At 38.6% G+C, this 15,486-nt stretch overlaps 1 protein-coding gene across 1 annotated transcript in view; it reads left to right on the plus strand.

Moving 5' to 3' along the window:
* The window catches only part of DCHS2 (dachsous cadherin-related 2), a 310,518-nt gene that overhangs the window by 282,588 nt on the left and 12,444 nt on the right, over window positions 1-15,486 (plus strand). Inside the window, exons 17-18 of the mRNA XM_075860333.1 lie at window positions 9,796-9,926; window positions 12,129-12,415. Coding sequence (XP_075716448.1) covers window positions 9,796-9,926; window positions 12,129-12,415 — 418 coding nt within the window. The remainder of the gene's footprint in view (window positions 1-9,795; window positions 9,927-12,128; window positions 12,416-15,486) is intronic.

The raw sequence follows: 15,486 nt of genomic DNA on the forward strand, positions 1-15,486 counted from the left end.
GCCTAAAGGTTTTTAGCCTCTGGGTGAAAACAAGAATGTTTTGGTTTTTTTTTTCACTGTCAACAGTGATCTTGAAAATGGTAAAGAATTGAAACTCAAATTATATTTGAAAGTTGCAAGACTTTTTATCATTCAGTGATTAGTAATTTATATACAGATGTAGCCATTTTTAACTTGACACATAAAGCGTTAAACACACCGTGGCAAGAAACTTTAACTTGACTATTTCGAAGACTATTCAGTGGCTTTTGTTGTGTTTAGTGATAACTTGCTGCAGCATGATAACTTATCAGAGTCAAGTGGTTTTCCAGCCTGTAAAAATTAATAGTATAGGCCATCAATAGCTGGTGGGTCGGGGTCCGTCTCCTGGGATCCCCGCCGATCAGCTGTTGTGAAGGGGGTGCAGCGCTCGTACGAGCGCTGCTTCCCCTTCATTTCTACTTGCTCACAGTGAATTATCGACACAGATGTAGCGGCGATTCCCAGGTATTGCAGCCTTTTCTCCCATTGAAGTGAATGCGTGCCGACAATTCACAGTGAGCAAGAAGAAATGAAGGAGAAGCGTACGAGCGCTGCACCCCCTTCACAACAGCTGATCGACGGGGATCCTGGGAATTGGACTCCGACCCACCAGCTATTGATGGCCTATCCTGAGGATAGGCCATCAATTTTTAATGACTGGAAAACCCCTTTAAAGTGTGCTACATCTGTAAAAGTCCTTCTACACACAGTTATGAAGATGGTATGCCAGTCAGTAGTGTTTTTGTAATGTGTGTTGGATTCTCTAAAATGATGTGGGATATACAGTACAGTGCAGGAGGTGAAGATACTGAATTATGTCAGGTTGTACCTGTGACTAGGAGGCCACATTTACTTTCCTGACACAAACTAAAATTGTTGTTTGTTTGTGTTGGAAAAAGTAGTGAGTCGTTCTATAATATGATGCTTGCATTGAATGAGATTTTTTTAATGTGACATAATGGCATTCACCCCTGATTCACTCCTGCAATCTAATATCGCAAAAATAAAAAACGGCATATGAATTTGTGCTCTCAGCCTGTTCCCGCTGCATTTATAGCCAGACAAATGTGGATAGACAGTCACCCTGTTGCGAGGAGCTGAACCCCTTTAGTTCCAAGACTCCACTTCTAACATTCTTTTCACATGTTTGGAGACGAAACAAAGTTTGACAAAGTGTTTCAAAATTAAGCTGGAGTGCAGTTTAGATTAAATTGTATAAAAACAACCAGGAAAGCTAACAAATTCTAAAATAATACCCGTATTCCAGCAAGGGAAAACACAGACAGCCATCGTACAGGGAAATGAACACTTTACAAGATGTGGAACAGTCAGTCAATTAGTCGCACTTTTACGTATTTATCTAACATTTGTTATGCTTTGAAATATGTTTTAAATCCAGAGGTGGTATTTTAGAAATAACAAGTCATTAATTACTGCGCTGAGAAAACACTTTAGCGTGATTTTGATTCTTCTCGCTGGCTGCTCTCCACATTCACACCACCATAGAACAATAAATCATATCCACAGTCTAACAACAAAAGCATGTTACAGTCTGAAAGAATGACTTACTGTCCCTACTCTTGCTGTTAGGATTAAATGATTTTATGCCTGCGGTTTTCAGGGTTTTTCATTTTTTATTTTTGCTCTTGAATCTAGTCCATAAACCATCAATAACATTTAGACTTAAAGGGGTTCTTCATAAATATATAAGTATGTCTGAACTAACAGAGCAATAGACCAACTCTAATTTTATAATATACTGTCCATTAAAATGTGTTCCCTAAGCACTGATCTTGTAAGCCATTACTGTAGGCTGAGGGAACGTCCATGGACATGAAATATATATCCCAAAAGGCAATCCTTAACCGCTGCAAGTCAAGATTGCTTGGGTATCAAACAGGTATAAACGAAAAATTACAAAGTTAGAGTATTGAGTCTTGGGCTCTCGGTCATCAATCATTGGTGAGGGGGAAGAGGGGGGAGGTGGGGTAGTGCTCATGAATATAGCGGATCAAGAACTATGAGTCGTCAATATTCATTCTTCTTGGCTATTATCTAAATGGCACAATATTTGGTATAGTTGCATGTCGTATCTATTATTATTATTATTATTATTATATTATTATTATATTGGCCGCTATGGACAATCCTTTTTGTTAGAAGTGTCTTTTGACGCTAAGCAGATCTGAAGTCATCTCAATGCTGAAGGCTCCAGTGATCAGCTGTAATCTGTGTGGGAATCTGGCAGCAAGTATTCAATTTCTCTGCAGCGCCACCACAGGGGAAATGAAACAGTTAAGCTCAATATTCCAATGTCCTTGAAGCTAAGGTTTGGGAGATTTTCGATATTCTGTCCTACAAAATAGCATCTTTATAGGGTCAAAACACATTTTGGGGCGCATTGCCACATGCCAGTACATGCACATTTAGAAAGCATCAGGTCACCTTATTTCCTTGTGTCAGTTTAGGGGTGAGGTCTAATTTACCCCAAAGTGGTCCAAAAATGTAATGCACATGCAACATTTTCGGCACCAAAATTGTTTTTGCCAGGTCAGATAAGGCATACATTGTGGATGGGTATTTCTAAAAGAGCAATATTTCACAGATATATTATATGACTTATCATTTTGCCATATTTGTGCAACATTTCAGGTTTCAGTGAGCATGCTTCACATTTTAGAACTTGCAACAAATTTGAATACATCCATGTCCCGATTTTAGATAATTCGAATAATTTTAGACAGAAAACTATCGGCAGAATAATTTTTTTATACATGTGTCCCTGAATTTTCAGATTTCAAACTGACAGCATTTTGCAACAGTACACTTGACAGTCTGTCATAATGTAAGGCTATTTTTGGATGTAATAATCTACTTGCTTTAGTTTTTAAAATTTAGATTTCCTCCAATCAAACACAGATCTATCTATTTATAGCATGGACAATAGGGAGAAAACAAGAACTGGTGTTAATAATTGTTGGCAAAAGCTATCTCAATCTGATGCCCACTGGTGGGGGAATTGAACACTAGCTAGAGACTGACCTCCTGTCTCAAACTGTGTAAAGTTGTCAGGTATTGATATTGCTTCCCAGAAAAATTAGACCCCTTGGCAAAAGGATGTACATTTGGTAATATTTAGCCAAATAATGTGACTGGCAAAATGAACTGTTTTTTGTTAACATATTTCAGATTTTTTCAATAAAATATAATAAAATAACAGAAATGATTGAATGTGTTCCATATCAACACGATTGCAATGTATAAAATTATTTCTTAGAGAATATGGTATGTCAAAAATGATGACACATGAAGCCTGCACTGTGTACAAAAACAAATCACAAAAAATTCTTCAAATATATAAATGCAAAAAAGCCAAGGTCTGAACATGTAGGACCCCTAAATAGTGGTAATGGGGAGTTGGTCACAGGGGATCAAGAGGAGGCAGAGTTACTAAATGGGTTCTTCAGCTCTGTATATACAACAGAAGAAAGAGCAGCTGATGTAGCCGGTGCCAGTGCTGTTAATTCATCAATTCATATACTGAATTGGATGAATGTAGATATGGTCCAAGCTAAGTTAAATAAAATAAATGTGCACAAGGCCCCGGGACCAGATGGGTTACATCCAAGAGTTCTTAAAGAACTAAGTTTAGTTATTTCTGTCCCCCTCTTCAAAATATTTAGAGATTCTCTAGTGACTGGTATAGTGCCAAGGGACTGGTGCGGGGCAAATGTGGTACCCATTTTCATAAAGGGCTCTAGGTCTTCCCAGGGTAATTATAGACCAGTAAGCTTAACATCCATAGTGGGAAATATGTTTGAGGGGCTATTGAGGGACTATATACAGGATTATGTGACAACATTTTTTATTATAAGTGACAGCCAGCACGGTTTTACTAAGGACAGAAGTTGTCTAACCAACCTGATTTGTTTTTATGAAGAGGTGAGTAGAAGCCTAGACAGAGGGGCCGCTGTGGATATAGTGTTTTTGGACTTTGCAAAGGCATTTGACACTGTCCCTCATAGACGTCTAATGGGTAAATTAAGGACTATAGGTTTAGATAGTATAGTTTGTAATGGAATTGAGAATTGGCTCAAGGACCATATCCAGAAAGTTGTGGTCAATCAATCCTACTCTGAATGGTCCCCGGTTATAAGTGGTGTACCACAGGGTTCAGTGCTGGGACCACTATTATTCAACTTATTTATAAATGATGGGAATAATAGCACTGTTTCTATTTTTGCAGATGACACCAAACTATGTAGTATAGTTCAGACTATGGAAAATGTTCATAAATTACAAGCCAATTTGGACACACGGAGAGTTTGGGCATCCACTTGGCAAATGAGATTTAATGTAGATAAATGTAAAGTTATGCACCTGGGTACGAACAATCTGCATGCATCATATGTCCTAGGGGGAGCTACAGTGGGGGAGTCACTTGTTGAGAAGGATCTGCGTGTACTTGTAAATCATAAACTAAATAACAGCATAAAATGTCAATCAGCTGCTTCAAAGGCCAGCAAGATATTGTCGTGTATTAAAAGAGGCATGGACTCGCGGGACAGGGATATAATATTACCACTTTACAAAGCATTAGTGAGGCCTCATCCAGAATATGTAGTGCAGTTCTGGGCTCCATTTCATAGAAAGGATGCCATGGAGTTGGGAGCCTTTTTTACTGTGAGAACTGTGAATCTATGGAATAGACTACCACAGGAGCTGGTCACAGCACGGACAGTAGATGGCTTTAAAAAAGGCTTAGATCATTTCCTAGAACAAAAAAATACCAGCTCCTATGTGTAGAAATTTTGTTTCATTCCTTCCCTTTTTCTCATCTCTTAGTTGAACTTGATGGACATGTGTCTTTTTTTCAACCGTACTAACTATGTAACTATGTATTTTGCTTCCCAGAAAAATCAGACCCCTTGGCAAAAGGATATACATTTGGTGATAGAGCTCTCAAATATTTAGCCAAATAATGTGGTTGGCAAAATGAACTGTTTTTTTGTTAACATATTTCAGATTTTTTTCAATAAAATATAATAAAAGAACAGAAATGATTCAATGTGTTCCATATCAACATGATTGCTATGTATAAAAGGATTTAATAGAGAATGTGTTATGTCAACAATGATGACACATGTAGCCTGCACTGTGTACATTTTTGGTCAAGGGCTTAACCCAGTAAGGACTAAGGTATTTAAAGTTTTTTCATGACTGCATTTTTATTTTTCTGCTGACGTAGCGATATGAGAAATTTTTTTGTGTGGAACAAGTGGTATTTTTTATCATCATCATTTTGGGGTACATATATTTTATTAAAAATTTTTTGGGCAGGGGAATGGATAAAAAAAAACATGTTAACTTTATTTTGTGTATCGGTATGATTATGGGGATACTAAATTCATATATTCACAATTTTTTTTATGTTTTACTACTTTTGCATACAAAAAACCTTCTTTTTTACATTATTTTTTTTTGTCGCCATATTTGAGAGCCATATTTTTTTTTTACCATTGACAGAGCTTTATGAGGGCTTTTTCTTTTTTTTTGCAGGAGAACTTGAAGTTTTCATTGGTATCATTTGGAGAAAATTGCAATTAAATTTGTTTATTTTTTAGGGTGTTCATCTTTTAGGATAAATACGTTTATGTTACCGTTAGTTTTATAGTATGGATTATTGTGGTTGTGGAGATACCAATATGTGTCCTTTTTAATATCTTTATTTTTCCATAATAAAGCATTTTTGTAAAAGGAAAAATAGATTTTTTTTTTCTGAACATTTTATGAAACTTGTTTTTACATTTCTTTTATATCCTCTATGTGACTTGACCATGCGACCATTTGATCACTTACATAATACACTGCAATACTTCTGTATTGCAGAGTATTATGCCTGTTGGTGTTAAACTGACAGGCAGCCTATAAGGCCCTGCATTAAGGCATACAAACATGGGGGACTTCGTTAGGCCCTCAAATGCCATGGCAACCCATCAGCATCCCATGACCGTGTATCTCGGGCACCGATAGGGTGAGAGATGGAACCCCTGATCTAGCCACTTAGATACCCTGATCTTTATTTTTATCTCTAATCCCAGACGTTGCAGCAGAGAGTCAGCTGTAATGCATAGCTGGCATGCCCTGCAGATGGTGCAGGCACAGATCCTGTGTCCGTACCATCTCCATGTCATACATTTACAGTGCTTTGTGCTACCTACATAGAGATAGCACCGTTAATGTACTGCACATATCAGTTCTGAGAAAAAATAGAAACATTGCAGTATATAAAATTATAAAAAATATATATGTCAGTAAAAAGTGGCTTTCTCTCAGTATTACAGGACACAGTTCTAGTTCTACTTTTTATTTCAGCAGAATGAAGTTACAATCTCGTGAAATTCTGATTGCACTGTGAGATGTTCTCCTTCTCAGGGAGATACCAACTGTATCTCCCTGGGGGGAGCTGAATCTTAATGGCATCTGCACAGGATAGTGGAGCCTACATACACACAGATGCAGCAGCCACACACTGAAGAGAAAGTGGGAGAGAAGCTGTAAGTGACAGGAGTTACCTTCTTTGTATTTCTTCTGCTCTGGTGTTTCTAGTGAGAGACTCTTCAGATTACCCAGCAGCTTCCTCCTTTTCCTGTAACTGCTCCATAATACACAGGAGATTTATCTTACATTCCTGCTAATATAACAACATCCAGGATTCAGTAAGATAACAGCTCAGATCTCCCCTGTACACATGCTCCACACTAACAGTCTCCCTATCACAGTGGACTCTCCCAGCTTAAAAGCATGAAATCTCACAGAGCAGAGACTATCATTACTGGCTGCTGCATGTGTAGAGTCCACTCATCTCTTATAGGACAAAACATTTTATCGCTAAATTAGAGAGAACGTTTTTTTTTTACGTTTCCTAATTATATATATTTGACAAGTTTTATATTTTGGTCTCCTATTACTTTATAAGGTTTGCCAAATAATAAAAGGTCACCTTCATCTACCACGTTAGCAGGCATAGCATTTGCTATGGGGCCCAGATGCTCGGTGGCCCACCTTCACTCTCACATGGTCAAGAGATACTAATCGACATCCCTAGGTCACTCAGAATGGCAGGTTATATGAACCGCTGTTGAGGGACCTGTTAAAGGAGCCTCAAATTTTAAGGTCACTTAGTGAATACTGAGTTACCGCTGGTGGAAAAGGGGAGATAGTGGAGAAGGAGTAGATAATAAAATGCAGAGTGCCAAGATGGACCAAGAGAACAGATGGAAAACTATAGGTGCTGATGATAGTGATGGTGGAGTAAAGGGGGTTTTACACAGGATGATTATTGAGCAGACGAGCGTTAATATAACGCTTGTTGCCTATAATTGCCCTGTATAAACAGGGTAACACTCAGCAGATGAATGAGCAAACATTTGATCATCTGCTGGTCGTATCGTTTTAAAAAAGTTAAATATTATCGCTGTTGGCAGCACATCTCCCAGTGTGTCATTACGATTGTGGCAATACCAAATTTATATAGATTTTTTATGTTTTACTACTTTTACACAGTAAAAACACTTTTTTTTCAAAATTATTTGTTTTTGTGTCGCCATGTTTCAAGAGCCATAATTGTTTTATTTTTACGCCGATGCAGCTGTATGAGGGCTTGTTTTCTGCGGGACGACTTCTAGTTTTTATTGGTACCACTTTGGAGTATATGCGTCTTTTTGATCACTTTATATTAAATTTTTTTGAAGGCAGGATGAACAGAAAACAGCAATTCTGGCATTGTTTTCTTATTTTATTTTTTACGGCATTCACTGTGCGGGTTAAATAACAGAATCGCTTTATAGGTGGGGTTGTTACGGACGCGGCAATACCAAATATGTGTAATGTTTTAAAATAAATAATTGTTTTTTCATATTGAAGTATTATATAAGGGAAAAAGTGGGTTTTTCATTTTTTTTATTTGGGATTTTTATTTATTTATTATTAACTTTATTAAACTTTCTGATAACTTTATTTTTAGTCCCACTAGGGGACTTCACTATGCGACTTTTGATCGCTTTTATAATACACTGCAATACTTCTGTGTAAAACTGACAGGTACCTGCTAGGTCATGCATCAGGCATGACTTAGCAGGCATCCACCACAGGCAGACCTGGGGGCCTTTGTTAGGCCCCCGGCTACCATAGAAGCCATTGGCACTCTGCGATTGCAATTGCAGGGTGCCGATGGGGTGAGAGAGGGAGCACTCTCCCTCCAAAACCACTTGGATGCGGCGCTCGCTATTGACATCTATGGGGTTAAACGGGTGAGATCGATGTCTAAATCGATCCCACCCGTTAGAGCAGGCGTCCGGCTGTCTTCAGACCGCCCGACACCCGTTTTAGCCGCCACAGGACACCTGTGCCGGGCTTATGTCAGATCGCCGTGAAAAGGCGGCGCTCCGGCATAAGTACCCTTAACGACTGCTGTGAAAGGCGTATTGGCCGTCGTTAAGGGGTTAAGATACACTCGTTTTCATGAGTAAGTTGGGTCTGGAGACATTATATGTTAGTTGCTAATATACTTCTAGGTAATGCTGGGTAAACCCTCCATTGCAATTTTTGAATGCTTACCAGGTTAAAGGGGTTATCCATATTTTAAAAAGTATATACTATTCAATCCAGCACAGTAGTATAAGGCACTTACTAATGTGCAGCCTGTGATGTTTATGAACTGTTTTGCCACTGTCTAAACCAATCTCGCCACCTAGCTGGAACCATAACCTTGCGGGATCACTGACATTTTCTTTTCGGATCAATTGGTCATTCTGGTGTTCTGATCATGTGTAGTCTCTCTGCGCTTTCAACTCCCAAACGTCAGTCATCATGTGATAGGTCATCCTCTAAATGTTATGCCACTCTACCCTATTCAACTCCCCCTGAACGAAACATCACAGGGGGAGTGATCATGAACCCGGACACAAGCTACAGTGGGAGAAACCTTTGGACCGAAGCATGGTTCCGGAAATGAGTCTGAGGAGTAATGGTGTACTTTCAGTAAGACAGGAACTGGAGAATCATGGGATATATAGTTTTGAGTGCTCAGACCAACGCAGTGGGACCGCCCTGTTTCAAGATGCAGCGCCTGTAAACAGTGGCGCCACAAAGGAGCACGGATAACCATGATTTGGGGAAAAACAGACCTAAAAAATGACACAGGAGGCCCATGTGTGTATGGATACATTCTATACTGTCTTTTTAAATTAAGTTGCATAACTCCTTTAAATTACTGTAAATATGTACATAAGTTCATTTCATAATCTATTTGCCATGAAAATTGCTTGTTTTCTGACTTTGCTTCATTGAGACTGGCTCTGACCTTCAGTTCCATTCATGTGGTGTTTTTGGCTTGTGGTTTGTTAGTCTTTTTTGAGTTCCCGGATAGTCAGCAGCCTGATAGTGTGAATCATTCAGTGGCAGTAGCAAGTAGTTATCTTACTGCTGAGTTCACATCTCTATGTTGGGTCTTCTTATGGTTTGTAGAGATTTATCAAGACAGGTGTACCGTGAATCTCTGCACCAGTATGATAGAGCAGTTTACCGAGCGCTGTATATTTCAACACAGCGAACGCCTGAATACTGAACACTTCAGAAAAGTATCACACTTTGATAAAACAGTCACACCAAAGACCCATCGTAAATGAATATTCATTAATATTTTTGAATCTACCCAGTATTTATTGAGAATATTGTTATATTTGGTGTAATTTTTACTGTTTCTATTTACAGGCTGGTCCTCCAAGCTGCTGATAGGGGATCCCCCAGTCTTTCTGCAACAAGTATAGTAACAGTATTAGTTATTGATATTAATGACAATGCCCCTACAATACCTCCCCTGGAAACAGCATTCATTCCTGAAGGTATGTTATCAGTAGAAAATCTACAGTGCTATAAAGACTAACTTTGCAATTTAAAAAAAATAAAATAAAACTATTTCTGACTGCAAAAAGCAGTTATAGTAGTAACAATTATTATAAGGCCCTGTTCACATACTTTTTTGCAGGCAGAAAAGCCAAAAACCGCCCAGAGAAAAAAAAACTGGCTGTAATTAAAAACAATGGAGGGGGGGGGCGATTTCCGCTGTTTTTTGGTGATTCCGACTCAGTTTCTGCATCAAAATCAGCGCCAAAAAACTGAGTGTGAACAGGGAGTAATATTACAATTGTATTAATATTATTGTTGTTGTTAGCAATACAAAGGGAAAGAAATGTATCTTTCTCGCCAAAATACATAGTAAGTTGGACATTGGTCTTAATTTATAAATATACATATATCAAATATAATACGTTCACATTTTATAGGGTTTACAGGATCTTATATAAAACTTATAGCAAAAATAAAAATGGAGGTACGTGGTTATGTAGTTTATGGCCATGAGATGAGGACTCATTACTCTTCTCCTTCATATGTATCGTACAACAGAAGGCCTCCATCTTGTTTATGGTGCTTGTGAAGAGAGGAGCTCAATGAAGGTTCATGAAAGCCATCTAGAATAGGCATGAGATAAACATAATAGGGGAAGTGTTACAAAAAGTTCACTCACCACATATCCACTGCGCTTCCACTGCGCTTCCACTGCGCTTCCACTGCGTTTCCAATGCGTTTGGATGATACAGGTTAGTATAAGTGAATCCAAATACTGCAGGTGCTCGTAGATATTCCCAAACTGGTCCTATGTCGACAGCAGGTAATCGAGGCAATAGTGGTGTATAGTGTAGGTATATCCAGCACTCAGGATAAAAGTTATAAGGTTTATTAGGTCATATTTAAAACAAAAAGGTTAAAACAAAAGATCCCGCATAAGCGTGGTCCCGGGATCTTTTGTTTTAACCTTTTTGTTTTAAATATGACCTAATAAACCTTATAACTTTTATCCTGAGTGCTAGATATATCTACACTATACACCACTATTGCCATGAGATAAACATAGCCTGGGGCTTCTACTCTCCACGGGCCCTCTAACACCTATATAGGATCCCTCTGTGGTATATTTATGCTCTTGCCTCCATGGCACAATATTTTATATATTAAAAAGTAGAACAAATATGAAAGAAAAAGCAAAAAGCATTTTGTTTTGAATGGGTGAGGTTATATTATATAAAGCCCATATGCATGAAATATTGAATTGTATTTTTAAGGGCACACTGCTTTATTATGGTTCCATGCAACCTCCAGTCTGTACATGAAATCAGAGGCATACAAAGCCAGATTCACACGGAAAATGACAAAAAAATGGTGTCATTCTCCGTCAGATGCTGTATCACGGAGTTGTTCTCCAAAAGTGCAGTGCCATACATAACACTCAGCGTGCCTACAGACTACATGTCCGGCCGCACAGGCTACGTGCCACAGCTCTGCCTCATGCATGAAGTCTATGGTTGTGTTCCAGCTATGACAGCTGAACCAGGATATTGCATAAACCACCACTAGTTTTTTTTTTAGGCAGTGCAGCGCAGCGCCTCGTCACTATTTCCCACTATTTTACACTATTGACACCTGACTTTTCACTTAAAAAAATCGACTTTGACTCTAACTGGTGTGTAGTAGCGTAGTATATATAACGTTATTGAACAAAAAAGGTAAGCGACTTAAAGCAGATATCAAGTCTTACAAGCTATCTGTACAGTATGTCTGCAGCATTGAGTAGTGCTTACCTCCTATTTATTTCTTTATTGTTGGCTAGAATTTACATTGGTAGTCTGCGACATACCTCCTGTTTCATCAGTGGCTTAGTCTGCTGCTCTATCTCTCCCATATTCTTCACACTGCAGCTCTGTCTGCTCAGATTGGCTGCTGTGTATAAGCACAAGCTCACCATAAAGTCAGTACATGCAGAACTGATGTCCCTTATAGTAAAGGATGGAATTATTATAAAATACAGGCACCTACATAACGAGTGGGCAATGGAAGATTATTCAGTGACTGCCCCAAATATACCGAGATAAAACAGCCTCAGTAATGGGGACCTAGAAATCCGCATCAAAAATGTATCATCCTTAATTTTTTCATTTTTTGTTTTAAGTGGTCATAGGTAATGTAAGTTGTTTTATTTCACATTTCAGATGCTGCCCCTGGCTATAACGTAGTTTGCATATCAGCCAATGATGTGGACCTAAAACCTAATGTATCTTATAGTTTTACTGAAGATGGAAATCCTGGAATGAAGTTTGCCATTGACAGATTCTCAGGAGTTGTAACCCTCATCGATGTCTTGGATTATGAAGAAACATACCAATATCATTTGAGGATTCAAGCATCTGATTCACTGCATCTAGCTGAAGCAAAACTCATCATTGTGATTCTAGATGTTAATGATAATCCTCCATTATTTACTAAAGATTCCTATAAGGTAAACTAAAGGTTAAATCTTTTGCAGGTCTAAGTGCCACCTCTGGGAAGTTCGGAGCTTCCATGTCAAGTATTTAATACCTGTCAAAATGATACTTCTATATATTGATATTAGTCTACTGCTTTAGTTATAAGTGTATTAGTGTCGAAATCTCAACAGTGCCCCAATCTACACCTGGTAGCCAGAGCCCCAGCCCGTACCACATAGTAAACTGAATCCCAGCCTACAAAAAGCACTCCAGACATTATTAGTTTTTGCTTATATAGTGCAGCATAGGCTGCTAATAACTCCTTAAGGACACGGCCAATTTTGGCCTTGAGGACAGCACAATCTTTTCATATTTCCCTCTTTGCATCCTGGCGCTCATAACTTTTTTATTTTTCTGTGCGACGTAGCTGTATGAGACTTTGTTTCTTGCAGGACAAGTTGTACTTTATGTAAGTACCATTTTTTGGTACAAATACATTATCGTTTAATTATATACATTTATATTTTGGCAAAAATGCAGAAAAATAGCAGTTTCGATGCAGTTTTATTTTATTTTTTTACATCATACACCGATCATCATAAATAAGCATTTTTTTTTGTTTGAGAGAGGGTATAATATACTGGTCCTTCTCAATGAATTAGAATATCATCAAAAAGTTAATTTATTTCAGTTATTCAAATCAAAAAGTGAAAATGATATATTATATGAGGATGACCTATCACACAGTGATCTATTTCCAGCATTTTTTTCTTTTAATGTTGTTGATTATGGTAACAGTTAATGAAAACCCAAAATTTTGTGTCTCAGAAAATTAGAATATTACAAATGTAGCCATCTTTAACTTGATTCTGATAACTTGCTGCTGCGTGATATCACACAACAAAAGCCATTGAAAAGTCATTGAAAAGTCAAGATAATGGATCTAGCCATTGTTTATTTAATGCGTTAAATGTCAAGGCAAAGACGGCTGCATCTGTATATAAGCCCAATTTCAAAAATGATTTTTAATACTGAAATGTAGGCCTACTGAAAAGTACTTACAGTATATGCGCTCAATACTTGGTCGGGGCTCCTTTTGCATGAATTGCTGCATCAATGCGGCGTGGTATGGAGGCGATCAGCCTGTGGCACTGCTGAGGTGTTATGGAAGCCCAGGTTGCTTTGATAGCGGCCTTCAGCTCATCTGCATTGTTGGGTCTGGTGTCTCATCTTCCTCTTGACAATACCCCATAGATTCTCTATGGGGTTTAGGTCAGGTGAGTTTGCTGGCCAATCAAGCACAGTGATACTGGGGTTATTACACCAGGTATTGGTACTATTGGCAGTGTGGGCAGGTGCCAATTCCTGCTTGAAAATTAAATCAGCATCTCCATAAAGCTTGCCAGCAGAGGGAAGCATGAAGTGCTCGAAAATTTCCTGGTAGACGGCTGCGTTGTCTCAGGACGTTTGAATTACCATATCAATAGTAATGCTTCCATTGCAAATGGTTTCGGTTTGTTTCTGTTCCATAAGGTTTCCGTTTTTTTGCGGAAACAATAGCGTAGTCGACCATGCTTTTGTTTTCGCAAAAGAAACGGAAACTTTACAGAACGGAAACAAACGGAAACCAACGGCAATGGAAGTATTGCCATTGTAATGCGAACGGAAGTTATGGTTTCGGTTTGCCTTTCCGTTCATGGGTTCCTCCGACGGAAAGGTCTAACGGAACCCATGAACTGAAGGGTGATGCTGATGTGAACACACCCTTAGCATGATATGTGCCAAAGAAAATTTGCCAGAGGGTCTCTTAAACTTATCCAAAACTTGTCTCCATCATGTCCCTCTTTGCTTTCCTATCATCTTGAAAACTCAATAGAAACATTTTCATAACCTAAGCTAAAATGACAAAAACCAACATTAGTGCAATTATGCAATAGAGTGAATATAGCTTTTCTCTCACACTAAAGACCCTTTCAGCCCCATTATCACTGGAATGATGACCCTATACTCATCAAAGTCCTGTAATGAACAGTGTTATTCCATGATATTCATTTACTGTCTGCTTTGGGAAAGTTAAAGTCATGCCGATCTATGTTGTTTTTCAGAGACAAGAATATGATTTACTAATAATGTAGCACTGTATATCTACCATGTAAAGAGTACATACGTCCCTGCTCATTCTAGGGTATCGGCTCCCATATATTACGTATAGTCTAACATTTGTTATACCAGAGAGTTTCATGTTATACTGCAGGCCAGTTTGACTGTAAATGTTATGCCCATCAATACTCTTTGTTTAATTCTGTGTCATATCAAGTTTTGACCGGCTGTCTCATTGCTGGGCTGCTAATCCGGATTTGCTGACTCACAAGGACCTTATATTTTGACTAATGGGTCATACAAGAACATTTATACACATGTATTCTTCTGATGACTTAATTGAATACAGAAATCTTTCAGCGCAATGAAAATATTTAAAGAAACATACGTTTTGTACTTGGGCCATTAATTATGCTGGCAATTCAGTAGATTTTATAGTAATGATAAAGTAGTCTCAATGCAATTTTAAAGAGGCTCTGTCACCAGATTTTGCAACCCCTGTCTGCTATTGCAGCAGATCGGCGCTGCAATGTAGATTACAGTAACGTTTTTATTTTTTTAAAACGAGCATTTTTGGCCAAGTTATGACCATTTTCGTATTTATGCAAATGAGGCTTGCAAAAGTACAACTGGGCGTGTTGAAAAGTAAAAGTACAACTGGGCGTGTATTATGTGCGTACATCGGGGCGTGTTTACTACTTTTACTAGCTGGGCGTTGTGTATAGAAGTGTCATCCACTTCTCTTCAGAACGCCCAGCTTCTGGCAGTGCAGATCTGTGACGTCACTCACAGGTCCTGCATCGTGTCGGCACCAGAGGCTACAGATGATTCTGCAGCAGCATCGGCGTTTGCAGGTAAGTCGATGTAGCTACTTACCTGCAAATGCTGATGCTGCTGCAGAATCAAGTGTAGCCTCTGGTGCCGACACGATGCAGGACCTGTGAGTGACGTCACAGTGCTGCACTGCCAGAAGCTGGGCGTTGTGAAGAGAAGTGGATGATAC

The sequence above is a fragment of the Rhinoderma darwinii genome, chromosome 1 (assembly GCF_050947455.1).
Source record: "Rhinoderma darwinii isolate aRhiDar2 chromosome 1, aRhiDar2.hap1, whole genome shotgun sequence".
In the NCBI taxonomy this organism is placed as follows: domain Eukaryota; kingdom Metazoa; phylum Chordata; class Amphibia; order Anura; family Rhinodermatidae; genus Rhinoderma; species Rhinoderma darwinii.